Consider the following 26,340-nt stretch of genomic DNA (forward strand, 5'->3'; position numbering starts at 1 on the left):
TAATTTTTTGCATTTTTGGTAGAGATGGGTTTTTGCCATGTTGCCCAGGCTGTTCTCAAACTCCTGAGTTCAAGTGATCTGCCCGCCTCAGTCTCCTAGAGTGCTGGGATTACCACAGCATGAGTCACCACACCTGGCCCCTAATCTTTACACAGAAATTAGTCTTTCATGAGAAATTTTTGGTTGAATGCAAATGAAAAGAGAAAATTCTATAACCTTCTACATTAAATAATGGAGCAAAGTTTATACCTGTTTCCTATAATTTTCTGTATGTGTCCCTTTAAAAAGTATGATTTTAAGTTAAAGCTGGCACTAGAAAGTATTTCACTTTGGCATGACGGAACTTTGTTATCATTTCTGGCTTTCAAAAACAATTTAGGCTGTATTTCCCTTAGACAGCAACTTTTTATTGTCCATTATCTATGCCTGGTAATTTGAAAGCCAAACAGTTTCTTGCAAACGGAATGCATTGTCATGAGCTGGGTATTATTTCAAACTCAATTATGCAATGTAGCAATAGTAAATATTAAAATTTAATGCTAAGTCAAAACTTGTAGAATGCCTTCACTGAATTTTGGTATAAAGAGTAAAACAAAATGTATTCTGCAAAAGGATAAGGAACCTTTTTATGCAAAAATGAGTATTTTATTTTGTCAGCACTAAAAGAAAAAAAACAAAACCACTGTATTTCTACATTGAGGTGAAAACAATGTTTAAACTTTCTTATCAAATACATTCCAAAAAAAGTGTGTTCTATGAAGGTTCCAAAGCACACGCAAAACACAACAGTACAGGAATTTATCATACTGAAAATGACGGTTCTGACAGGGTGTTCAAACAAACATAACTTTTTCATTCTTAAACCACTGAAGCAATCCTTCCTAATAACTGTGTCAAGAGGGAAACTGGGTTTCTTCCATTAATACTCTAACAATTTCACTGTAATACTTTTTACTATGACAGTTTTAATTTGCTGTACTTAAAATAGGTTTTGAAAGTGGAAAAGTGTACAAAGTTTCAGATAAAAAGATTAATAGATGCAATTTAAATAAATTTCCCCTCTTCTATCAACAATAATCATTTTTAGCAGATACAGATTGAGCTTTAAAACCCTACTTCCAAAATGAAACCTTCAGTTTTAAATCTTAATCAGCCATAACTGGAAAAGATTATTATGTATTTGGACACCTTTTACAAGATTTTGTTTATTAAAGCAGAAACCAGTTCCTAAACTTTTGTTCAATTGTATATCTTGTTTGGACAAATATCAAAAATAGAAGACTGTCACTTTTGTTTTTGTAATTGAGATTTTTTTCACTGCAGTCTTCTATAACTTTTACAGAGTTCATGGTCCCTAATATCTCCCCACCCTCCATTTTTTCTAGGTGGCGAAATGGCTACCGTAGTAAACTTCTCACTGATAGTTAGAGTTTCTGGAAACATGTATTGTTTGTTATTATTTAAGAGTGACTCAATTTGGGCACTCTGAGTGGATGGTCTACACGTTTTCTTGTGATGCATACCACAGTCTCCAGCATGAAAAATCCTAGGAACTTGAGGAACCAGCACTTTCCAGAATTTTGGAAGACAAGATACAGTCAAGTATTGAAGAGTCCAGTCCCAGTTATAATCATCATAAGTACAGAAAGTGTCTGTGCACTCGATCAGCTTCTGATAGGCATTTCGGGTCAAGGCTAGACCCATATTGTGCTCTGTGGATTTCCAAGTTTTTACATCTACCTTGTCAGCCATGCCATAGAAACTGCGACTGGCAGTATAGGTCCCCAGGGAGAGAACATCACATTCAGGGCACTCTTGCTGCTTCAGTTTCCACATCTTTTTGAAGACATGGTAAAAGTCTGGGGCTAAGTAGTGATCCTCTTCTAGGAAAAGTATAAGGCCAGCATAATCTTGAAGAATTTTGACTCTTTCCCATACAAAATGAAGCTTCCACCACCAATGATGTTTGGTCTGAGAGAATTTGGCCTCTCTATAATGGCCGAAGGAGTCGGGATACTCAGCATTAATGCACCCCAATTTCAAAGCTGCATTCTTCGGCAGGTCTCTGGGACAATCTCTAGGGTCACTGCCTGGAAACTCGTTAGGGTACAACTGAATGCTGAAAGGAAAGAACACTTGCAGAACCGGACAGAAATCCACCCCAGCGATCAGCTGATTGATTTCAGTCGACCAGAAGTCGTGGCTAAAGATGACGAGGACGTTGTCAATTCCCTGGGCTTTTCGAAGTGAGTCCAGCAGCAGTCTGAGGTATTCGGGCCGGTTATGCACCTGGACTACCAGCACCAGCTCCCGGGCGGACCAGGTGCCAGCCTTATCTACATTCCTCAGTGTCTGATCAAAGTTAAGCTGGTACACCAGGGACCGGTACCGCAGCGTCAGGTTGTCCGCCTCGGGCTGTGGGGCCGCGGGGACCAGGGGAGCCGCCGACTCGTTGGAGACCTTGCGGATGCCCACAGCCACAGATGGGTGGTCCCCGCCCCGGCTGCCTGCACCCCGCGGGGGTTCGGCGTCCAGCAACGGCGGGGCGAGGGCCTCGTTCTTCCTTTGTCGCCCATTGCTGCTCCAGAGGACGAAGCCGCAGGCAGCCACCACGAGCGTCAGGATTAGCACCTTCCGTTTGTAGATGCGGAACCTCATGGTCTCCAGGGCCGGGAGCGCGGGCGGGCGGGCGCGGAAAGGAGTAGCGGCTTCTGCACGGAAGGGGCGGGCGGGCGGCGGCCGTCGCCTTGGCCTGTCACTGTCGGAACTGGCCCCCGCGGCTGCCCTCGCTAACTCATCCCGGGCCCCGAGAGTCCTGGGGCCCTAGGGCGCTCAGCTACCCCGCGCCGCCTGCGCTCCACACATCCTCGCCTGGCAGCTACAGCTCGGGCATCGGCGCCGCTAGGAGCCGCGGCTCGGCTTCGTCTCGGTACTCTCCATTCAGCACCACGGGTCCGGAAGAAGCCCAGCTGTGGCCCCACCGCACCCTAGCTTCGTTACCTGCACCTCCAGGGGCCCTGCGTCCTCTGCGCTCTCATCCTTAGGCGGGCCGTAGACGGCCAGGACTGAGCGATGCAGCCTCGACTCACTCGGGCGGCGACCGTTCTGACAACCCGCAACTGGCTCGCGGAACACCGCTGCCCTCGGGCCCACAGCCCTCCGGCCCACCCCTTAGATCGTTGGTTGGTGCTTTCCAGACACGTCCGAAGACGCCTGGCCGCGGTGGCCGGCTGCCTATTGGTTGACAGTACTGTCGCTCAGGTGCAGTTCCTACTTCCGGTCCTTTCTTCCCTTTCCTGTTGCGAGGCGAGAGCTGCGCGAGGCGAGTGTCTCGGACGCCGTTTCTGGGTAAGTTAAGAACGGGACTGTAGCGGTTCCATTAGTAGCCTCCGTTGCTCAGAATTCGGGGTAGGACCAAGCCTTCGTAGGAAAGAGAAGGCGAGACCCACGGCCCTCGCTTCTTAGTTGGAGAGCTGGCTTCTTCCTTCAGGAAAGGGACTCAGGCATGGCGGCTGCAGGATCGCGAGGCGCGCGGGTTTGATGAGGACACGTCAGCCTTCGTGGCTGCTGACGGGTGACCGCACGGGAAAAGTGAATCCGCGCTGATTTGGTTCTCGGACAAAGAACGGGGCGGGTGGTAACCGTAGCTACAACGTCGCGCTCGGCCCCAGCCATTCTCTAGAGCTGGAAAATGGAGGAGGTGGGGGTTGCGGGGGAGTCAAACTCTTGCCCTTAACAGGCTCTTTTCTGCGGAAGAAAATAAATTGAACTGTGCCTTTCTTTGGGGGCAGAATTAAACTCATTTCCTACAGAAAGCTGACTGTATTGGGCCTCCGAAAGCTGCTGCTCTTGGTTTTCGTGAGTCGTGTTCGGAGAAAAGAAAAATGGCCCGGAGCATTGTGAGTTATTTGAGGTGTGCAAAATTTGCTGACCCGGAGAGACAGGAGTATGGAAGTTCAAACACCTCCCCACTTCATGTCTGCATTTTATCCCTGACTAGCTGTCTCACCCATTATGTCCATGTGCCTGGAATTTGTCATAAAAAGAACGATGCATAGCCAATCAATCGCTTGTATTATTTTAATGTAACGTTTTGGTAAACAACTTAGGAACTGCCATTTTTTTCCTCTGAAAATCCACTTGCATCTGCTGCTATTCAGGGCAGTCTGAATCTGTGCTCGGTTGCAATCCTCAAACTTGGCCCAAATACTCTACTTAAATGAATTTTGCCTCAGATTTTTCCTTTAGGTCGACAAATTAGTCCTCCAGTAATTTAAACAAAGTGTTTCAAAAAGGTATGCACTTGTATGTGCATTTATTCATATGGGAAATGAGTATGTGGATTTATATATTGCTGATCTGTGCATATGGTTTTCCTATGTCTGCTTGTATAGCACTTTCACTTTTCGGAATGTTTAATGTCTATCTTATTTTAAATATTTTGTTTCAGTTTTCATCATATAGACAGACCAGCCCTTCTGCAAAGATGGTCAACGTACCTAAAACCCGAAGAACCTTCTGTAAGAAGTGTGGCAAGCATCAGCCTCACAAAGTGACACAGTATAAGAAGGGCAAGGATTCCTTGTATGCCCAGGGAAAGAGGCGCTATGATCGGAAGCAGAGTGGCTATGGTGGGCAGACAAAGCCAATTTTCCGGAAGAAGGCTAAGACCACAAAGAAGATTGTGCTCCGCCTGGAATGTGTTGAGCCTAACTGCAGATCCAAGAGGATGCTGGCCATTAAGAGATGCAAGCATTTTGAACTGGGAGGAGATAAGAAGAGAAAGGGCCAAGTGATCCAGTTCTAAACTTTGGGATTTTTTCTTTTAATATTGTAAAGAAAATGTTGAAGCCGTAGAAAAATTACCTGTTAGAAAATAAATACAGTGGTATTCTTACAAGAAGCAAACCTTTTGTGGTTTTTACTTACAAATAGAATTCCATGTTTAATGTAGTTCTAGATTAAGGAAATAACAGTGAATTTTTTGGAATCGAATGAGGTTTATCCTCTTGACAAATTCTATTTAAATTCAGTTCCCAAGAATTAGAATTTTGTATTTACATATAAAGTCTCACCTCAAAACTTTACAACCAAGTTTATCTACATACAAAATGGAAGGAAAAATGATATTTTGTTTTCTGGTCAATTTCAAATGTTGAGTGAATTCATAATCATGAAGCAGTTGAGAAGGGTCTTTGAATCAGATTTTGCAAGAGAAGAAACAAGATATGCTAGGCTTGTGTTTAGCAGGCTGGGTGGGACAAAGGATTGAAGTTGGGGGATAAGAGCTGACTGCAAATGTTCTGTCTAGTAGTGGCCACTAGCCAGGTAATTTGCTTCCTGTTAGACTAGTCACATTTAGTACTCAGCAGCCACATGTTCCTGGTTGATGGGACAACACAGAAATGTAATACATTTCTACCACAGAAAGTTACTTTGTACAGCACTGTAGACTGGCCTTGAATATAAAGGAATAGTTCAAATAAAACACCTGGAACGAAAATGAACAGCAGTTCTATTAAAAGCACGTTTGCATTGCATAGTGTTTTGGAAGAACTAAACTGACTCTGGGCCAATTCTAGTATCTCAGAATCAGCAGAGTAGAAACTGTTTTGAAGATCATATGTGCAGTTTCAATAAAAATGTTCTAACATTTCAAATTTCATCTATGCCAGGTGCAGTGGCTCATGCCTGGAATCCCAACACTTCGGGAGGCAGAGCTGGGCAGACCACGAGGTCAGGAGTTCGAGACCAGCCTTACCAATATGGTGAAAACCCATCTCTACTAAAAATACAAAAATTAGCCAGGTGTGGTGGTGCGCGCCTGTAATCGTAGCTACTCAGGAGGCTGAGGCAGGAGATTTGCTTGAACCCAGGTGGTGGAGGTTGCAGTGAGTTGAAATCACGCCACTGCACTCCAGTCTGGGCAACAGTGAGACTCTGTCTCAAATAAATAAATACATAAGATCCATCTACTCAGGAGCATCTGAATTTTGAAAAAAGAATGCCCCAAACATTTCAGGAAGACAACGGGGGTAGTTATTTTGTAAGAAATAGTCTTATGGAGACTCTGCTAACAACGTCAAAACAGCAATTACATTATGTAACACTGGAGAATGGTTTTTCTCTGGTAACTAATTCTCTCCTCTGTTCACAAAAACCAGTCTGAGGTTACTGCAATGTTCTGTTGGAGAGGCTGACTTGAGGTAGGGCAGTGGGAATGAATAGCATGTAAAAGTTCATAGTGGTCTATTTTCCATGATTCTTTCAAGTTGTTTTTTTTCCCATTTCTTATGTCCTAGTTCATGTCATCTTTTTTTGAGACAGGGTCTCCATCTGTCACCCAGGCTGGAGTGCAATGGCAGGATCTTGGCTAACTGCCATCTCTGTCTCCTAGGCTCAAGTGATCCTCCCATTTCAGCCTCCTGAGTAACAGACTACAGGTGTGCGTCACAAAGCTCTGTTAAATTTTGCATTTTTCGCAGATACCAGTTTTTGTCTTGGTGCCCAAGCTGGTTTTGAATTCTCGGCTCAAGCAATCTGCCCATCCTGACCTCCCCAAGTGTTGGAATTACACGTATGAGTCACTGTAATGGGCCCAAATCACCATTTAGCTGGTGTGTTACCACTACTTTTAAAATTAAACACATTAAACATTCTATTATTTAATATGACAAAAATGTCATATTAAACATTTTGTAATTAATGACATTTTTGTCATATTAGTGACAAAAATAATTTTTAAAAACCACCCTAATACAAAATGTAATTAGCAAAAAAGCAGCAACTTTCTGTTCCCTCTCCACCCAATCCCCAGGCACGGTGGCTTGTGCCTGTAATCCCAGTACTCTGGGAGGGTGAGACAGGCGCATCACTTGAGGTCAGGAACTGGAGACCCGCCTGGCCAACATGGTGAAACACTGTCTCTACTGAAAAATACAAAAAATTAGCTGGGCATGGTGGTGTGTGCCTGCAATCACAGCTACTCAGGAGGCTGAGGAGAAGGTTGCAGTAAGCCCAGATCGCACCACGCACTCCAGCCTGGGTGACAGGGCAAGACTCCGAGTCTCAGAAAATAAAAAACAAAAACAGAAATCACAACAAAGATTACAGGAACATTTTTTAAAATTATAAAAGCTTAAGTCTTTTCCTAAACAATTCCTACTTTTTGCTTGGCAAAGGTAAATTCCACATGTAGAACAATGTGCCTGAAAAACAAGTGGTATGCTTAAAAACATATATAATTTCATAATAAAGTTTTCACTATATTTTATGAATACAGAAACTCAGATGTGTTTAACTGAAATGTAAGAAGAAAGTTGATAAAATTCTTACGAACAGAGTAATTGGGATCAATATCTATTTAACATTAAAAGATAACTCTACAGTACATCTTGGAAACTTCTGAAATAAACATAAGTGTAATAAACTAAAAAAAAAAGTTAACCCTACAATAAAATTAAAATTGGTTTTAATAAAAGTTTTGGAGTCAAACGATTATAAACTATACACATTCCTCCTCCCCAGCATGTATACAGAAAGCTTCCTTTACTCCAATTTGATGCTGTAAAATCATACGTGCATCCCAAACTCATCTGTAATTGAAATTTCTTTTGGTAGTATCATTCATTACTTTAACATATCAGAGGAATTTACATAACAGCCTAGAGAACAGAAATAAGACATAATAGGTGCTTCAGTACCACCCATATTGTCTACTAAGACCACAGTGTGGGCAACAGAGTGCAGATTCATGGTAGTAGTTCCTTGAATAAAAGAGTTCAGACAGAATCTTCCACAAACACACGTTTTTGCAGTGTCCAAATCTTGGCAGAGATGGAATGGAATGATATGAGAACCATAGGGAATCCTATTGGAAAGAATGATAAAAATATAACATGTTACTAGATTCAGGACATGAATTATTAGGACATGAAATTGTAAATGAAAAATAAAATTATTAAGTGACTAGTATATTTAAAATATATGACATATTGTAAACTTCAGATACCACACCATAAAATATCTTGCAGCATGACCACTTAACAGCATAACCCCCGAGTAGAATGAAAAAGTCACCATTCCTTAAACAGGCTCTCCTAGGGATCAATTGTTCAAAAGGGAAATTTCAATTCTCTAAGACAAATTTAAAATACATGTAACTTGGGTCATGAGTTTTACGTTAGTGGCTGGGCAAGTAGGCTAACCTTACCTCGCTTAAGGCATTTCACTCTCACACTTAAAATCCTTTTAATGGTGCCCAAGTCAAACTTTTTATTTTTTGAGACAGAATCTTTCTCTGATGCCCAGGCTGGAGTGCAGAGGCACAAACTTACTGCAACCTCTGCCTCCTGGGTTCAAGCAATTCTTCTGCCTCAGCCTTCCTAGTAGCTGGGATTACAGGTGCCCACCACCACGCCTGGCTAATTTTTGTTTGTATTGTAGTTAGTAGAGATGGGGTTTCACTATGTTGGCCAGGCTGGTCTCAAACTCCTGACCCTAAGGTGACCCACCCACCTCAGCCTCCAGAAGTGCTAGGATTACAGGTGTGAGCCACTGTGCCTAGCCTAAACTTTTTTTTTTTTTTTTTTTTGAGACAGAGTCTCACTCTGTTGCCCAGGCTGGAGTACATGGTGCAATCTCAGCTCACTGTAACCTCCACCTCCAGGGTTCAAGCAATTCTCCTGCTTCAGCCTCCTGAGCAGCTGGGACTATAGGCACACACCATCATGCCTGGCTAATGTTTGCATTTTTAGTAGAGACAGGGTTAACCATGTTGGCCAGGCTGGTCTTGAACTCCTGACCTCAAGTGATCCACCCACCTCTAACTCCCAAAGTGCTGAGATTATAGGCATGAGCTACTGCGGTAAGCTTCCAAGTCAAATTTTTAAATCATCTACAAGATACTAAAAGACAGTGTGGACCACTGCCCAAACGTCCCCCCTAAACGTCCCCACTCACTTTGCCTCCCACACAGTGTCTTGTTCTTTGTTGTTTCTCATCTCTAGCCTAGGCTGGCACATAGTAGGTGCTCAGATATTTTTCAACAAATAAGCCTAGTCTTATAACTTAAAGTTGAAAACCCTATCAGAAAAGTCTGAGAAGATACACATTTCAAATTAAAAAGCAGTGGTTACCTTTGGAAGGGGATCTAGGATGGCCCTATTTGCAATTTTAAAAATTTTCATAAAAAGACTTTATTAATCTGTTGCTTGTATAACCATTTTAAAAAACTCTGCCAGGAAGTGTCTTCCACATGTTTACATTTATCTCTTTCAGGATAGATGGTTGTAGTCTGAGGAAACAGATAATAGTTAAAAACTATTTTCTATCTGACATAACTTAAATCCCCACAGTTTCCTAATAGATCATAACCATATGCTTGTAACCAGTAGTTAAGGCCATGTATCAACAGCTAGACAATAAGTATTGCTGTCACGGCTTTGAATCTATACACTTTTTAAAACAAGGGAGTTTAAAACATGCAAAATTATACTTCAGTAAAGGTTTGGTCACTTTACAAGAAAGCTATATTCATAGGGTCAATTTTCTAATTATGCCTTGCCAATTATATCATATTCTGATCATCTATTCTTTTCCTTCCAACTTTGTACTTTTTCATATGGAAATTCAGCATGTTTTTCCCTGAACATTTAGCCAACTTGTTATAGTCTTTTCAAATCAAAACTATTTATAACATTTCTCATTTGGATATACTTTCCAAATGTGAATAAATACAATATACAATTTCTTTTACGGATGTCTTAGAGAAACAATAGCCTCAGGTGCACCTCAATGCCAAAAGATACCATTTGGAATTTCCTCAAATCAGCAGTTTTAACCTGAATCATCAGTATCACCTCTGGTGATCTTTCTTTTTTCCTTTCTTCCCCTTCCTTCCCTTCTTTCCTTTCTTCCCTTCCTTCCCTTCTGCCTTCCCTCTCTTTCTCTTTTTCTTTCTTTTGAGATGGAGTCTCGCTCTGTTGCACAGGCTGGAGTCAGTGGCGCAATCTCAGCTCACTGCAATCTCTGCTTCCCAGGTTCGAGTGATTCTCCTACCTCAGAAAAAAACATTAAGGCCTTTTATAGCCAGGTACAGTCATAGGCAATTATAAGTATTATCATTTAATACCATTCTTAACTGCTAGTTAGGGGTAAATGCTTTAAACCAGTCATTCTAAAATGTAGTTCCCTGACCAGCAACATCAGCATCATCTGGGAACTTGTCAGAGATGCAGTTTTTTTGTTAGCCACAGTGGCTCATGCCTGTAAGACCAGAACTTTGAGGGGCTGAGGCAGGAGGATTGCTTGAGGCCAGGAGTTTCAAGACCAAGCCTGGACAACATAACAAAACCCCCATCTCTACCAAAAAATAAGCCAGAACTTAGTGGCATGTGTAGTCCTTGCTACTCAGGAGGCTGTGGTGGGAGGATGGCTTGAACCCAGGAGTCTGAGGTTTCAGTGAGCTATGTATGTGCCACTGAACTCCGGTCTGAGTGACAGAGTGAGCCCCTGTCTCAAAAACAAAACAAAACAACACGACCTAAAAAAAAAAAAAAAAAAAAAATCCGAAAAACGAAAACCCAACAACAACCAGAGATGCGATTTCTTTAGCTCTACCCTAAACTTATGGAATCTGAATCACTGAGGGTTAGGGTCCAATAATCTTTTTAAACTAGCACTATTTCAACAACCATGGTTCTGATACACTCTTAAAATTTTGAGAATAACTGCCTTGAAACAGTGAGGACTTAAATTACATTTAGAGCCTTAGTAATTAACAGCACTTTTAGGAGGCACCAATGTATGGTCCATGGACTAGCAACCACAGCTGGAAGCTTGTTAGAAATGCAGGATTTTCGCCCGGCGTGGTGGCTCAAGCCTGTAATCCCAGCACTTTGGGAGGCCGAGGCGGGTGGATCACGAGGTCAAGAGATCGAGACCATCTTGGTCAACAAGGTGAAACCCCGTCTCTACTAAAAATACAAAAAAATTAGCTGGGCATGGTTGCGCGTGCCTGTAATCCCAGCTACTCAGGAGGCTGAGGCAGGAGAATTGCCTGAACCCAGGAGGCGGAGGTTGAGGTGAGCCGAGATCGCGCCACTGCACTCCAGCCTGGGTAACAAGAGCGAAACTCCGTCTCAAAAAAAAAAAAAAAAAGAAATGCAGGATTTTCACCCCAGACGTCTGAAACAGAATCTGCTAACAAGACTCCCAGCAGATTTGAATGCAAATTAAAGTTTGAGAAGCACAACGTAAAGCAGTGATTTATTTTGTAGCTGGGATTACAGGCATGTGCCACTACACCTGGCTAATTTTGTATTTTTCGTATAGACAGGGTTTCACTATGTCTACCAGGCTGGTCTCGAACTTCTGACCTCACATAATCCTCCTGCCTGGACCTCCCAAAGTGCTGGGATTATAAGCATGAGCCACTGTGACCGGCCTGGTTTATTTTTTATAGATAGGGTTTTGCCATGTTGGCCAGGCTGGTCTCAAACTTTTAGGCTCAGATTATCCTCCCACCTCAGCCTCCCAAGAAGCTGAGACTACAGATGTGTGCCACCACGCCCAGTTATCAGTGGGTTTTCTTTTTTTTTTTTTTTTGAGACGGAGTTTCGCTCTTGTTGCCCAGGCTGGAGTGCAATGGCGCGATCTCGGCTCACCGCAACCTCCGCCTCCTGGGTTCGGGCAATTCTCTTACCTCAGCCTCCTGAGTAGCTGGGATTACAGGCACGCATCACCATGCCCAGCTAATTTTTTGTATTTTTAGTAGAGATGGGGTTTCACCATGTTGACCAGGATGGTCTCGATCTCTTGACCTCGTGATCCACCCGCCTCGGCCTCCTAAAGTGCTGGGATTACAGGCTTGAGCCACCGCGCCCGGCCAGGTTTTCTTTTAAGTAAAAGAAATCTTTAGAGATAGGGTGTTGCTCTGTTGCCTAGGCTGGACTGCTGGAACTCGGTCAACAGAGGTCACAGGGAGCCGAGATCGTGCCACTGCACTCCAACCTCGGTGACAGAGCAAGAACTCCATCTGAAAAAATTAAAACACAAGGCCAGGTGCAGTGACTTACACCTGTAATCCCAGCACTTTGGGAAGCTGAGGCAGGCGGATCACAAGATCAGGAGTTCAAGACCAGCTTGGCCAACACAGTTAAACTCTATCTCTATTAAAAATACAAAATAAATTAGCAGGACATGGTGGTAGGCGCCTGTAGTCCTAGCTTCTTGGGAGACTGAGGCAGAAGAATTGCTTGAACCCAGGAGGTAGAGGCTGCAGTGAGGTGAGGTCATACCACTGCACTCCAGCCTGGATGACACAGTGAGACTCTGTCTCAAAAAAACAAAAAAACAAATAAATAAAATAAAATAAAAATACAAAAATGAGTCAGGCATGGTAGTAAGCACCAGTAATCCCAGGTACTTAGGAGGCTGAGGTAGAAGTATCGCTTGAAGCCAGGAGGCAGAAGTTACAGTGAGCTGAGACTGGACTACTGCACTCCAGCCTGGACAACAGAGCGAGATCCTGTCTCAAAAAAAAAAGAGGTTAAAAGTCATACAAAGAGGTGAAGCCAGGAATCAAACCCAAGTCTTACTCCAAAGACCACACTTCATCACTATGCCAATTCTCTAATTTTACGGTACATCAGAATCACCTGGAGGACTCACTAAACATAGATAGCTGGATTCCACTCTCAGTTTCTAATTCGGTAGGTCTGGAATGTTAGAACTTACATCTCTAACAAGTTCCTAGGTGATGCAGAGCCTGCTGGTCAGGGGAGCACCACTTTGAGAAAAAACACCATTCATTCATTTAACTACTTAGTTTTATTTTTTTGAGATGGAGTCTTGATCTGTCACCAGGCTGGCGTGCAGTGGCACGATCTCAGCTCACTGCAACATCCTCCTCCTGAGTTCAAGCGATTCTCCTGCCTCAGTCTACCGAGTAGCTGGGACTACAGGAGCATGCCACCAAGCTAGTATCGAACTCCTGACTTCATGATCTTCCCCCCTTGGCATCCTAAAGTGCTGGGATTAAAGGCGTGAACACCTCACCCAGCCCATTTAATTACTTATTGAGTGCTTAATGTATGCTAGGAGCAGGAGATACATGGTTTAGATACTAGGGAAATAGTGGAGAATAAAACAACATACATATGCTCATGGATCTTACATTCTAGTGAAGAAAAACTGGCAGCAAACGAACAAACAAAAAAGGTTTAAAAATATGTAACAGGCCAGGCACAGTGGCTCACGCCTGTAATCCCAACACTTTGGGAGGCTGAGGCGGGCATATCATGAGGTCAGGAGTTTGACACCAGCCTGGCCAATATGATGAAATCCCATCTCTACAAAAGGTACAAAAAATTAGCTGGGCATGGTGGCAGTCACCTGTAATCTCACCTGCTCTGGAGGCTGAGGCAGGAGAACTGCTTGAACCCACGAAGCGGAGGTTACAGTGAGCCAAGATCACACCATCGCACTCCAGCCTGGGTGATGGGGTGAGACTCCATCTCAGGTTTAAAAAAAAAAAAAAACCATATGTAAATATATATATATATATATATATATATATATAAAGGCAATGAGTCCTATGACCAAATAAACAAAATTTAAAAATCAAGCATGTAAGGAGGTAAGAAATAAAATTTAGATAGAATGGACAGGTAAGACCTTTCTGGGATGACACTTGGGCAGAGAACTGAATGAGGTGAGGGAGTGAGCCATGAGACTTCCTGGAGAAAAATCATTCTAAGCAGAGGTAAGGAATAGCAAGAAGGCCATTATAGCAAAGGGTCAGACTATGCATAGTATTGTAAGCAGTGTTACACTTTATTACTCTGAGTTTGATGAGAATATTAGAATGCTATCAAAAATACATTACATGACTATTAAAATCTTACCTATTATATAAAATGTTACGTGCAGAAGATTCCAATAAAGTTAAAGGGACTTGCAGCTTTATTACTGGAAGGACTTCAAGTTGTTCAAAAGTATTTCCAAAAAGATCCAAGTATTCAAGGGATAAATTTCTAAATTCACTAGGCAAAAATGGAAGCTTATTTCGAGCTGCTGACAAAAAGCGAAGGTTTATCAGTTGTCCTATCTTGCAAGGAAATCGAATCAATTCATTATCGTCAAGTTTTAAATTCGTAAGTTCCTGGAGCTGGCAAAACTGCACAGGGAGTGCCTTGATTTTGTTCTTGCTGAGGTCCAAACTCCGAAGTGACTTCTGGAGTGTAGACTGACACAAGGCTACACTAAATGACTCCAAGTGATTGTCATTCAGGTTAAGTTCTTGAAGGTGTACGAGGTCTCCAATTGTAGCTGGAAGCTTTTTGATATGGTTGTGACTCAAGTCTAATTTCCTAAGGTTTTTTAAGCAAAGCATGCGCATATCAACTCGGACAAGCCCACAGTAAGAAGTCTGAAGATGTTCCAGGGAATATGGAAAGTTCTTGCTTAGAGGATAGTCTTTTTTGGATGTGATAACCATTTTAGTTTTAAAGTTTTCGAATTCTGAAGTCTTCACTGCTGTGAGCGTTGAAACTGATGTATCAACATTGCAGCCTCTATGAGCCAATCTCACAGCGGAAAGGAAACCTTTTAAATTGCTGGAATTGGCCTGAATCAAAAAAAAGTTGTAGAATTATAAATTCCATTGTAGAAAATGCATACATGCTAGTTCTTCCCACAACAAATTCTACAGTATTATTTATGAATGTGATACAATGATTTATTGAAATTAGCTGTAAAACATTTTTTTTTTAGTATTTTGACTAAATTTAAAGTTTATTTAAAGTTTTATTTAAAAAAAAAAGTTTTTTTTTTTTTTTTTGAGATGGAATTTTGCTCTTGTTACCCAGGCTGGAGTGCAATGGCGCGATCTTGGCTCACTGCAACCTCCGCCTCCTGGGTTCAGCCAATTCTCCTGCCTCAGCCTCCTGAGTAGCTGGGATTACAGGCATGTGCCACCATGCCCAGCTAATTTTTTTGTATTTTTAGTAGAGACGGGGTTTCACCATGTTGACCAGGAGGGTCTCGATCTCTCAACCTCGTGATCCACCCGCCTCGGCCTCCCAAAGTGCTGGGATTACAGGCTTGAGCCACCGAGCCTGGCCTTGTTTTTTTTTTTTTTTTTTTTTTTTTTGAGATGGAGTTTCGCTCTTTCCAGGCTGGAGTGCAATGGCGCGGTCTCGGCTCACCGCAACCTCCGCCTCCTGGGTTCAGGCAATTCTCCTGCCTCAGCCTCCTGAGTAGCTGGGATTACAGGCACGCGCCACCACGCCCAGCTAGTTTTTTGTATTTTTAGTAGAGACGGGGTTTCACCATGTTGACCAGGATGGTCTCGATCTCTCGACCTTGTGATCCACCCGCCTCGGCCTCCCAAAGTGCTGGGATTACAGGCTTGAGCCACCGCGCCCGGCTGTTTTTTTTTTTTTTTTTTTTTTGAGATGGAGTTTTGCTCTTCTTACCCAGGCTGGAGTGCAATGGCGTGATCTTAGCTCACCGCAACCTCCGTCTCCTGGGTTCAGGCAATTCTCCTGCCTCAGCCTCCTGAATAGCTGGGATTACAGGCACACACCACCATGCCCAGCTAATTTTTTGTATTTTTAGTAGAGACGGGGTTTCACCATGTTGACCAGGATGGTCTCGATCTCTTAACCTTGTGATCCACCCGCCTCAGCTTCCCAAAGTGCTGGGATTACAGGCTTGAGCCACCGCGCCCGGCCTAAAGTTTAAAAGTTTTTGAAGAAAAATTATGTGGAGGAACGCATTCTAGATAAAACTGTTCAAAGGGAAATCATACTTATACTTTGGGAGGCTGAGGTGGAAGGATCACCTGAGCCCAGAAGGTAGAGGCTGCAGTAAGCCAGGATCATACCTCTGCCCTCCAGCCTGGGCAACAGAGTGAGACTGTCTCAAAAAAACAAAAAACAGCAAAGAGTAAAAATAAAGGAAATCATAAAATAAGACAGGAAAGGACTGAATATTCCACTTAAGATTTGAGTTTAGGCAGGGTGCAGTGGCTCATGCTTGTAATCCCAGGACTTTGGGAGCCCAAGACAGGTGATCATTTGAGGTCAGAAGTTTGAGATCGGCCCGGACAACATGATGAAGCCCCATTTCTGCTAAGAATACAAAAGTTAGCTGGGTGTGGTGGCACACGCCTGTAAATCCCAGCTTCTCTGGGGCTTAAGTAGGAGAATTACTTGAACCTTGGAGGCAGAGGTTGCAGTGAGCCGAGATCACATCACTGTACTCCAGGCTGGGCAACAGAGTGAGACTCTTTGTCTGAGGAAAAAAAAAAGATTTTAGTTTAAGGCCAGGCATAATGACTCACGCCTGTGATCCCAGTATGTTGGGAGGCCGAGGTGGGCAGGTTACTTGAGGTCAGGAGTTTGAGACCAGCCTGGTCAACATGGTGACACCCCTTCTCTACTAATAATACAAAAATTAGCTGGGGGTGGTGGCACATGCCTATAATCCCAGCTACTCGGGAGGTGGAGGAGGCTGAGGCAGGAGACCTGCTTGAACCTGGGAGGCAAAGGTTGCAGTGAGTCAAGATTGTGCCACTGCACTCCAGCCTGGGCAACAAGGGTGAAATTCCATCTCAAAAAGGAAAGAAAAGGCTGCGCATGGTGGCTCACGCCTGTAATCCCAACACTGAGGCAGGCAGATCACTTGAGGTTTAGAGTTAGAGGCTAGCTTGGCCAACGTGGTGAAAGTCCGCCACTACTAAAAATATACAAATTAGCTGGACATAGTAACGGGCGCCTGTAATCCCAGCTGCTTGGCAGGCTAAGGCAGGAGAATTGCTTGAAATCAGGAGGCAGAGGTTGCAGTGAGCTGAGATTGTATCGCTGTACTGCAGCCTGGGTGACAGAGTGAGTCTACATCAAAAAAAAAAAAAAAAAAAAAGCTAACACTAATAGGATACTTTACAATTTTCCTAAAGTTTACAGGTGAAGTATAAGTAAACTTTGAGCAAGTTTGAGAAATCAAGTACATGATGGTATTTTGTTGGAATGTGGAAATTCTGTAGAGTAAAAGATTGGAAATGTAGTATGAGGATAGACTGTAAATGAGCTCAGATCCCAAGGTAAAGTGGAGAAAGTATTCAGGCTGTGGGAAGTCACTGAAGAATTTTAAGTATGAAAGTTACATGACAGGCTGGTCTGACAATAGTGGGTTACCAAAACTCATTAACATTATTAGTGTTACTAAAGTTGGTATATAACCCCCCACTGCTACATTTGACTGGCTTAAAAAAAAAGTTATATGACAAGGATTAAATAGTATTTTGGCAGCACTATACACAATGAACAGGAGTAAGAAAAAGTCTTGAGAAGACCTGGGTCAACTACGTACCATAAAGCATACTGGCTCACAGACTTGGGAATAAACCATGTAACAGCTGAGCTATCAAATGGAAGGCAGGTATGACAGAAAACAGCAGAGGACTGAAATAAAGCCTTCATTTTAAGGATAGAAAAAAATATTGCTGGAGGCAGGAGACAAAGAAGTGACTAAGAAAACTGAAGGTAAACCATAACGCCCTCTCATAGATACCAAGAAAAGAGTTTTATTAAGGATAATTATCATTGTCAAATTCTCCAGAGTTCATAAAGAATGAGAAATAATGATAATGTGAGGCAGTGTTTTCAATAAACCAGTAAAAGTTAAGGCCAAAAAAGATAAAAAGTGAAGGCAATGGATTCAGCCTTGTCTTTCTAGAAATTTGTTTTCTTTTTTTAAATCAGTGTGACCTCCGTTTGTTTTTAGATAGAAAGGAGGAATTAGTGAAAGAACAGGCTACAGATCAAGAAAAAAATCACAAGGAGGAGAAGGAATGAAATGATTTCATTCAATCCAAACTCCTTAGTTATTACACTTTTTTTTTTTTTTTGAGACAGAGTTTCGCTCTTATTTCCCAGGCTGGAGTGTAGTCGTGTGATCTCAGCTCACTGCAACCTCTGCCTCCCCGGAGTGGTGGCACCCGCCTGTGGGTTGCAGTGAGCCAAGCTCTTTCCACTGCACTCCAACCTGGGTAACAGAGTGAGATCCCATCTCAAAAAATAAAAATTGGTTATAGTAAATAAAATACAAATGGTTCTAATTTTTTCCTCTTTTATTACACCAAACTTAGATTTGCAACCTGCGCTTTAGCTGGCAAAATATAGACCTGTGCCAGCTGCCTTACAGAGTTCCAGTCTAAGAATATCCAAGGGCTCCATTTTCCGCATGGAAGCAAACCCAGTTTTCTTGCCCATCTTGGGAATCTTACTAAGGCAGACTTTGCCCTTTTAGAAGTCACACAAACATATTTGGGAAGCTGCCTCTTGTGCCATTGCCTCTTCACACAAACCTGCAAGAGTCTGTCCCTTTTCAGCTATATGGGATATCAGAATGTGCAAAAAGCCTTCTTTAAAGAAAATACAGGCCAGGCCAGGAGCAGTGGCTCACACCTGTCATCCCAGCACTTTGGAAGGCCAAAGTGGGTGGATCACCTGAGGTCAGAAGTTCAAAACCAGCCTGGTCCACATGGTGAAACCCTGTCTCTACTAAAGACACACACGAAAAAAAAGAAAAAAATTAGCCAGGCATGGCAGCAGGCACCTATAATCCCAGCTACCCAGGAAGTGGAGGTTGCAGTGAGCTGAGATGGCACCCCTGCACGACAGCCTGGGCAACAAGAGCAAAAAAATAAAATAAAATACAGGCCAAACATGATGGCTCATGCCTGTAATCCCAACACTTTGGGAGACTGGGGCAGGAGGATCACCTGAGGCCAAGAGTCCGAGGCCAGCCTGGGCAACATCATATCAAGGCTCCGTCTCTACAAAAAGTTATTTTAAAAAATCAGCCAGAAGTGGTGAGGTACACCTGTAGTCGCACATACTCAGGAATCTTACTTGAGCCTAGGAGGTCGAGGCCACAATGAGCTATGATTGTGTCACTGTACTTCAGCTTGTGTGACAGAACAAGACTCTGTTTCTAAAAAATAAAGAAAATACAGCCAAACATTAACCATTCATGTTTTTAATACCATACCTTACTTAGACAGATATCCAAAGGAGGCTCCTTTAACCGAACAGTGGCTTTCCCCTCATCTACAAATTTGGTGAAGAATTGCTCAATGTTCTCTCTTAGCTGCATAAAACCAGTGGGGAAAAAAAGAAAACTAGTTATGGTTACTCAGTAACATTTATTACAACTGGAATGTGCCAGTCATTTTGCCAAGCTTTGGTTTGGCTTTCACTCCTTACTTAAGTCTGGGTGTTTTCACAGTTTAAAGTTAAAAAAAAATTTTTTTTTTTTTTTTTTTTTTTGAGACAGAATCTCACTCACTCTGTCGCCTAGGCTGGAGTGCAGTGGTGCCATCTCAGCTCACTGCAACCTCCGCTTCCCAGGTTCAAGCAATTCTCCTGCCTCAGCCTCCTGAGTAGCTGGGATTATAGGTGCATGCCACCATGCCCGGCTAATTTTTGCATTTTTCATAGAAACAGGGTTTCATCACGTTGGCCAGGTTGGTCTACAACTCCCACCTGGGCCTCCCAAAGTGTTAGGATTACAGGCATGAGCCACAGCCCCCAGCCAAGTTTTAACTTTTTTTGCTTTTTTTTTTAAAAAAAGCAGTTGGGAAGCTATACCCCTCATCTAGCTGGTGGTGGATGTTACTGCTCTATCTGTCCAGCAACTCTCCTTCAAGAAGATGATCACCGTGTTTTGGGAGAATGCTCCTCTTCTCCCATTCTAACTATGTAACTGTACGAAGAGTTGCCAATAGCAGTTACTTGCCTTCATAACTTCAGTCCAAGAGCCTGGGGTGGTCACACCTCCCAGTAGATATATATATACAGACTCCATGAGAGCAGGAATCTTCTCTCCTTTGCTATTCTATCCCCAGTGCCAGAACGGTGATTGACACATAATGGGTGCTCAAAAAATGTTTAATGACTATCATCTACATAAACGGCATATTTAAATTTTTTAAAAAGAAAAAAAAATTAATGATTGCTGTTGCATCTGATTTAGATTTCATCAACTATCGACTCGGAAGCCAGGTATTCTACTAGGGACTTAGGAGATAGCAATGAATAAGACTGACAAGGTAACTATACTTAAAGAGTTGACAATCAGATGAGAGACAGTTATTAAACAAGTACTTATAAGCATAACAAATATTAAGACAAGGCAAGTGCAGGATGCTATGACTGCCTTTTTTTTTTTTTAAGCTAGAGAAAATACTGTGGGAGAAAAATTTACTGATCAGAAGTGCAGTTATTTTATTGTTCCCACCAATCGGACAGCTGCTTCATTTGCAGTTTCACTCCGCTGACCAAAGTTTCAGAAGCTTTAAACGGGCGGGATTGCCATCCACTACTAAATAGCAACACTGTAAATTCACGTTGTAAAAGTGGGGAGAATAAAACAGAGAAAAGGTGCACTCTCAAAAGCTTTCTTCTTTCGGGTCCGTAGGAAGGCGCACGGGACCCTGGCGTCGGGACCGTGGTAGGACTCAGGGCCAGGAGTTCAGGATCCCCAAGGCGGGCCCTCGCCCAGGGAGCAGCCCGGCGCGCGAGGCCCGAGGGGGGCCCGCGTCTCGGCTCCAGAGAAGAACGCGAGGCTGACTGCCCAGCAAGCCCTGCCCACTTTACGCACCTCATAGCGGGTCCCCCGCTTGTCCTTAAGGGTAGAGATGAGCAGGAAGGCTGGGGCCCGCGGCTGACTCCTGGAAGTCTGCTGACAGAGGCTCAGCACTGCTCGGACGCCCTTTCCCCGGTTCCTCAGCCCCAAGGCCGGCAAGTGCCGGCTGATCACCTCCACCTCACAGTGTAGCTTCATCTCGCCCAGCGGCCACCTGGCTTTGAAACTTCCTCCTTCCCGCCACCCGGAGCCGCCGCCGGGGTCCTCCAGCACGCGGGCTGCCCGCGGATCCGCCTGTCTGCGGGACTTGTCCGCGACTCGGGCTGTCTTAGTACCCGGGCTGTAGGAGCCCCGGTGCTAAGACGGCATCCCGTTTTCCTTAGCAGGGCGGGGTTCTCGCCGTGGCTGCGTAACCGGATGGACCATGTGAGAGCCGGGCTCGCGCCTCCGGAAACCGGCAATCGGCGAGGACGCAACGTCTTTTCCCCAGTTCGCGCCGCTGGCGGCGGTGGTTCTTACTGTTCAGGCGGTTCTGAGGGTTTCAGCGGTTGACAGTTGACCGGTTACCGGCGCACGTCGGTCCGCTGAGTTTCCCAAGGGAAGGCCGGTGTGCCTCTGCGTTACGGGGAAAGGCGCTTAGAACTTTCTGAGTGGTCCCAGAAACCAGTGAGGGCGCATTTTCCGGCGCGGACGGGTTGCTGGTGGTTTGGGTGGCCGCTCTTCCGATGCACACCTGGCACGTCAGAGGGGGGCTTTATATGGCTGTATTTGACTTGGCAATTCCTGCTAACCAAATAATTTTTCATGGCGGATAGGGTGGATGGACTGACTGAGTTAAGTGCACCTGAGGCGTGGAAAGACCGTCGCGACGGCACGAGGCTTCCGTCCTCTTGTTTGTCTTGATTGAACCGAGGCGGGGCCCGGCTGAGGGGTGGGCCGCGCCTGGGAAGCCCAAGTTAAGGGACAGTTCACTGTCGGGGTCGTAGTCTTCCCTCTTTAAAATCTGTGCTCTGGTCCTAGCCGTGTGTTAAACATTTTATTTTGTCTGAGTTATACTTCCGTAATGGTGAAATGACGTTCAGAAATGCGGATTTTTCAATACAACTGTGACAAACTGTGATTTATTCTCAAATGAGCGGCCTTGTTTACATGTTGAACCTGAAGTGTTGGCGGTTAATTCCTCATTCTTTAAAACGTAATAGTTCCTGAAAAACAGTGGTTAAGATAGAATTACGGCCGGGCGCTGTGGCTCATGCCTGTAATCCCAGCGCTTTGGGAGACTGAGGCAGGCAGATCGCTTGAGCCCAGCAGTTCAAGACTAGCCTCCGCAACGTGGCAAAACCCCGTCTCTATGAAACATACAAAAAAGTTAGGCCGGGCACGGTGGCTCAAGCCTGTAATCCCAGCACTTTGCGAGGTCGAGGCTGGTGGATCACGAGGTTGAGAGATCGAGACCATCCTGGTCAACATGGTGAAATCCCGTCTCTACTAAAAATACAAAAAATTAGTCGGGCGTGGTGGCGCGTGTCTGAAGTCCCAGCTACTCGGGAGGCTGAGGTGGGAGGATCACTTGAGCCAGGGGAGGTCAAGAGATTGCGGTAAGCAGTAATTGCACACTGGCACTCCAGCTTGAGTGACACAGTGAGACCCCCATCTCAACTGGAAAAAAATAAAATAAAAGATAAAATCACTTCCCCTCCACTTAGTATTCCTGCATGTACATCTAGTAGAGCGTTAAAAAGCCATTCAGCATTTAGCAAGACTTAACCTTATGGCAAAAGAGAAAACGGACATTACAATTTTCAGACTATTAGACTTTATAGGAGTTACCTACTTTTGTTCTTTGAGTGGGTAATAGTGTAGAAAAAATAAAACACTAGCCTAAATTATTACAAGTACATTAAATGGACTCTTAACTGCTAGGTACAGTTGGGAGCTAGGAAAATGTTAAAATCCTGTAAAAACTGTTAAAATTTTCATTAGAGTACAAATGTTCCGCCCCGTGTGGTGGCTCATGCCTGTAAGCCCAACAACTGGGTAGGCCCGAGGCAGGAGGATCCCTTAGCCCAGGAATTCGAGATTAGCCTGGGCAATATAGTGAGACCTCGTCTCCACAAAAATTAGCTGGGCGGGCGTGTGGGAGTGGGGGTGGGGTCCCGCCTGTAGGCTGACGGTGGATAGCTTGAGCCTGGGAGGCAGAGATTGCAGTGAGTGGGTATTGGGCCACTGTCCCTCCAGCCCGGCTGACAGCGAGACCTAGTCTCAAAAAAGGGGGGGAAAAAAAAAGCCTCATTTATTCCTTTATTTGGTGTTACTTAGGCTTGGGTTGTTGAAGCTTGGATACACTAATCAAATAAATAGATGAAAGTTACATGACAGTTCAATGGTGATTTTAGAGTGAAACAGTGGTATATACTGCCAAAAACATATCTTCCTAATGGTCAGTCTCAAAAAAGATAGTTTCCAAAGTATTTTTTTTTTTCATTTTGTTCTTTTTTTAATTATTATTTTCCCAAAGTATTTTTAAACGTATATCAGTTTTTGATATCTCATTTCCCTTTCCAGATCCTCCCCTTTGTCTACTCAGTTTTAATGGTTTAAATACTTGGATCTCACACTCTAGAGTACACCCAAAGTTTTTGGTCTTGCGGATTGTTTGTGAAGCTAACAGCACTTTGAACTTTACCACCATACAAATAAAATCTGCCCTTTGATCTCTACCCTTAATTACATCGAGTTAGTTTTTCCTGTAGACAGACTGAAAATGGAAATAACAAGTTTAAAATAATTGGGCTACAGGTTTTTGACGTGAGAAATAAAATAAATGACATCTAGATTTGTTTTTCTTCTGTAAAATTAGTTCCTCTTCTACCTGGCCTACAAACTACATTCTTTTCTTTCTCTCTGTTTTGTTTATATTAATTAATCTTATCAAATCCCAGTTCAGTTTTCACTAAACCTTCTTTAGCATCTTGACCCTTTTTGCAAGCTCCAATTGCACTTTTCATTTATTTCCCTGGCTTTCTAGCACATATTAGGCATTCAACAGATAATGGATTTCTTTAACTTTTCCCTTCATTTGTACTCAAAGTGAACTTTGCTCACTTTGTAGCTCCCTAGATTTGAGCTCGTAAATTCACAGTCACATCAGATTTTTTAAAAAATTTAGCTTTGGAGACAGGGTTTCACCCAGGCTGGAGTGCAGTGGCAACATTCATAGCTCACTGCAACCTCGAACTCCTGGGCTCAAGCCAGCCTCCTGCCCCAGCCTCCTGCCCCAGTCTCCTGAGTAGCTGGAACTACAGGTGCATGCCACCATGGCCAGATGTGTTTTGTTGTGTTATTTTGTTTTTTGCTTTTTGCTAGAGATGGGATGTCTTGCTGTGTTGCCTAGTCTGGATCCAATAGGCTAGCACAAGCAAATACACATTGTCCATAGAATGTGACTTCCTTCTTTAAGAATCTCATGTGGGTGGGACATGGTGGCTCCTGACCTCAAGCTGTCCTCCTGCCTCAGTCTCCCAAAATTCTCCATGAACACATTGGATCCAGATGTTGGATTTAGTTTTTTTAAATGGTAAACATCATCGAAGACTCACTAAAGCTAAATAGTTAACAAATATGCACCAATGCATCAGACTTCTTTCAATCTCAGGAAAAAAAAGTGCAGAAAAAATATCTCCAAACACGTTTCATTTATTCAGAAATGGGAAGAGAATATTAGAATTCAGGATGCGTGAAATGGCAAGTCACAAGTACATCCAGTGAGGGAAGGGTAAAGGAAGCTTTTATTGGCAAAAAGGGCAAGTTCGCATAAAGCTGCTTGGAAACAGAAGCAAGAGTTCTCTTCAATAAACTAAGTTCATTGGTTCCAGAGCCTCAGAGTCAGAGTTGTCATCAGTATGTGGGTGGAGATGCTGTTACTGGGCAAGTGTTCTTTTAAGAGCATCTTAACTGAATTACTGTAGTCCTAAAGAATGATAAGCCTTGTCATAGAAATAGATGTATATGTCTGAAACTTGCAGCTGTGCAAAGGAAGCGATGTATGAAGGATGTGAAGGGATTTCTTATGTTTTAAGAAAGTCTTCAGAAACAGTTTTATCTCAGACATACAAATGTGAGCCCCTTCCTTCATGCCTTTCTGGCCCTGTTTTGTTTGGGTCTGACAAAAGCGATTTCATCCTGGTATCTGCAACTTGCAGTCCTCTAAGTGCTGCCTTGCTTCACTGACACTCTTTGATTTTATCTTATAGATTGTGTTTCTGGGATTATTTACTGATGAACAACCACCTTTCCATTCTTAGTACTGCCGTATCAATTGAGACCTGCATTACTTTGCTCCTGAAGGATTGCTAAATTTACTAGGTCTTCTTGCTTCAATACATTTATTCATTTATTTAACAGGTCTTTTTTTTTTTTTTTTTTTGAGACAGGTTTACACTCTGTCCCTCAGGCTCTGAAAGTTCTGGGAAACCTCTGCAAAATTTTAATCAAGATAAAATTCAGATCTGATCAGGAAAGGTTCTTGTGGTCAGTAAAAAGATGACTTTGGAGGTAGAGCAAGCCTGAAAGCAGGTATATCAGTTAGGAGGCTGTTGTAATAATCCACCATCGGCACTGCAGTCGAATTAAATTTGTAGAGGGATATCCTGTCATAGAATCTTCAAGTTTTAAAGCTGAAATGTCGTTTATAGATATTTTACTTCAATTCTCACATTTTACACAAAAGGAAATGGAATTAAGAGTAAAAGTACCTTTTTAGTTTTGATGTTTTCAGGCCGCTGTCGCTGCTGCTGCTGCAGTTGTGGCTAGGGGAACCATCGTGGGGGAGGATGGTCTGCGAAAAATGTGAAAAGAAACTTGGTACTGTTATCACTCCAGACACGTGGAAAGATGGTGCTAGGAATACCACAGAAAGTGGTGGAAGAAAGCTGAATGAAAATAAAGCTTTGAGTTCAAAAAAAGCAAGATTTGATCCATATGGAAAGAATAAGTTCTCCACTTGTAGAATTTGTAAAAGTTCTGTGCACCAACCAGGTTCTCATTACTGCCAGGGTTGTGCCTACAAAAAAGGCATCTGTGCGATGTGTGGAAAAAAGGTTTTGGATACCAAAAACTACAAGCAAACATCTGTCTAGATGTATTGATGGAATTTCTGACTTTCTAAATGATTTTACTTTCTGCCTTGAATTTTTAAGGCATGGATGTAAACTTACAGAATAACATGTTTTAAGACAAAAAAAAAAAAAAAAAAAAAAAGAGTAAAAGTACCCTATTTGACCATGACTTCATAGATAGTCAATGTTAGAATAAACAGGACTAGAACTCAAGTCTCAGATGCTGTATTTAATTTCTCCCAGAATTGTTTATGGATTTCCACTTTTTCACAATTTAATTAAATACATTTGGCCAAAGGCTTGTCTTTGCTCCCTTGGGAATCCATGTTATATTTAATATTACCTAGCAGGACAACTCACCCCAGGACAGCTTCTAGTGTTTCAGTTCCTACTTAGCACCTGCCTGCAGTATATCTCTTTCTTTTGTGCTCACCTCTGCGTTTTAAAATGTCTTTTTTTTTTTTGGAGATGGAATTTTGCTCTGTCACCCAGGCTGGAGTGCAATGGTGCGATCTTGGCTCACTGCAACCTCCACCTCCCCAGTTCAAGCGATTCTCCTGCCTCAGCC

General features: G+C 43.2%; 3 protein-coding genes and 1 pseudogene across 8 annotated transcripts; 2 read left to right on the forward strand and 2 right to left on the reverse strand.

The window, feature by feature from the left end:
* Positions 1-784: 784 nt before the first annotated feature.
* Positions 785-2,987, reverse strand: MGAT2 (alpha-1,6-mannosyl-glycoprotein 2-beta-N-acetylglucosaminyltransferase). Its single transcript, XM_003930553.4, has one exon. It carries the CDS (start codon positions 2,656-2,658, stop codon positions 1,315-1,317), a length of 1,344 nt encoding a protein of 447 aa, XP_003930602.1. The 5' UTR covers positions 2,659-2,987; the 3' UTR covers positions 785-1,314.
* An 85-nt stretch (positions 2,988-3,072) lies between these two features.
* On the forward strand, positions 3,073-5,503 carry RPL36AL (ribosomal protein L36a like). 2 transcript variants are annotated; one of them, XM_003930554.4, is made up of 2 exons: positions 3,073-3,348; positions 4,451-5,503. In XM_003930554.4, exons 1-2 carry the CDS (start codon positions 3,073-3,075, stop codon positions 4,805-4,807), a joined length of 633 nt encoding a protein of 210 aa, XP_003930603.2. In that variant the 3' UTR covers positions 4,808-5,503. The 2 variants fall into 2 exon arrangements, with proteins under 2 accessions (XP_003930603.2, XP_074250089.1); XM_074393988.1 differs by lacking the exon at positions 3,073-3,348 and adding an exon at positions 3,414-3,913.
* A 1,951-nt stretch (positions 5,504-7,454) lies between these two features.
* On the reverse strand, positions 7,455-21,000 carry LRR1 (leucine rich repeat protein 1). 5 transcript variants are annotated; one of them, XR_012516327.1, is made up of 5 exons: positions 20,671-21,000; positions 19,060-19,158; positions 13,908-14,629; positions 9,138-13,517; positions 7,789-7,870 (listed from the first exon to the last, which is right to left on the reverse strand). XR_012516327.1 is itself a non-coding variant. In XM_003930555.3 (4 exons), exons 1-4 carry the CDS (start codon positions 20,851-20,853, stop codon positions 7,630-7,632), a joined length of 1,245 nt encoding a protein of 414 aa, XP_003930604.1. In that variant the 5' UTR covers positions 20,854-20,995; the 3' UTR covers positions 7,455-7,629. The 5 variants fall into 5 exon arrangements, 2 of the variants coding, with proteins under 2 accessions (XP_003930604.1, XP_010339400.1); XR_012516326.1 differs by having other exon boundaries at positions 9,138-9,295; positions 20,671-20,918; XM_003930555.3 differs by lacking the exon at positions 9,138-13,517 and having other exon boundaries at positions 7,455-7,870; positions 20,671-20,995.
* Positions 21,001-25,390: 4,390 nt separating this feature from the next.
* On the forward strand, positions 25,391-25,911 carry LOC101053432 (cysteine-rich PDZ-binding protein pseudogene; annotated as a pseudogene).
* Positions 25,912-26,340: the final 429 nt, after the last annotated feature.

The sequence above is a fragment of the Saimiri boliviensis genome, chromosome 2, assembly GCF_048565385.1.
Source record: "Saimiri boliviensis isolate mSaiBol1 chromosome 2, mSaiBol1.pri, whole genome shotgun sequence".
In the NCBI taxonomy this organism is placed as follows: domain Eukaryota; kingdom Metazoa; phylum Chordata; class Mammalia; order Primates; family Cebidae; genus Saimiri; species Saimiri boliviensis.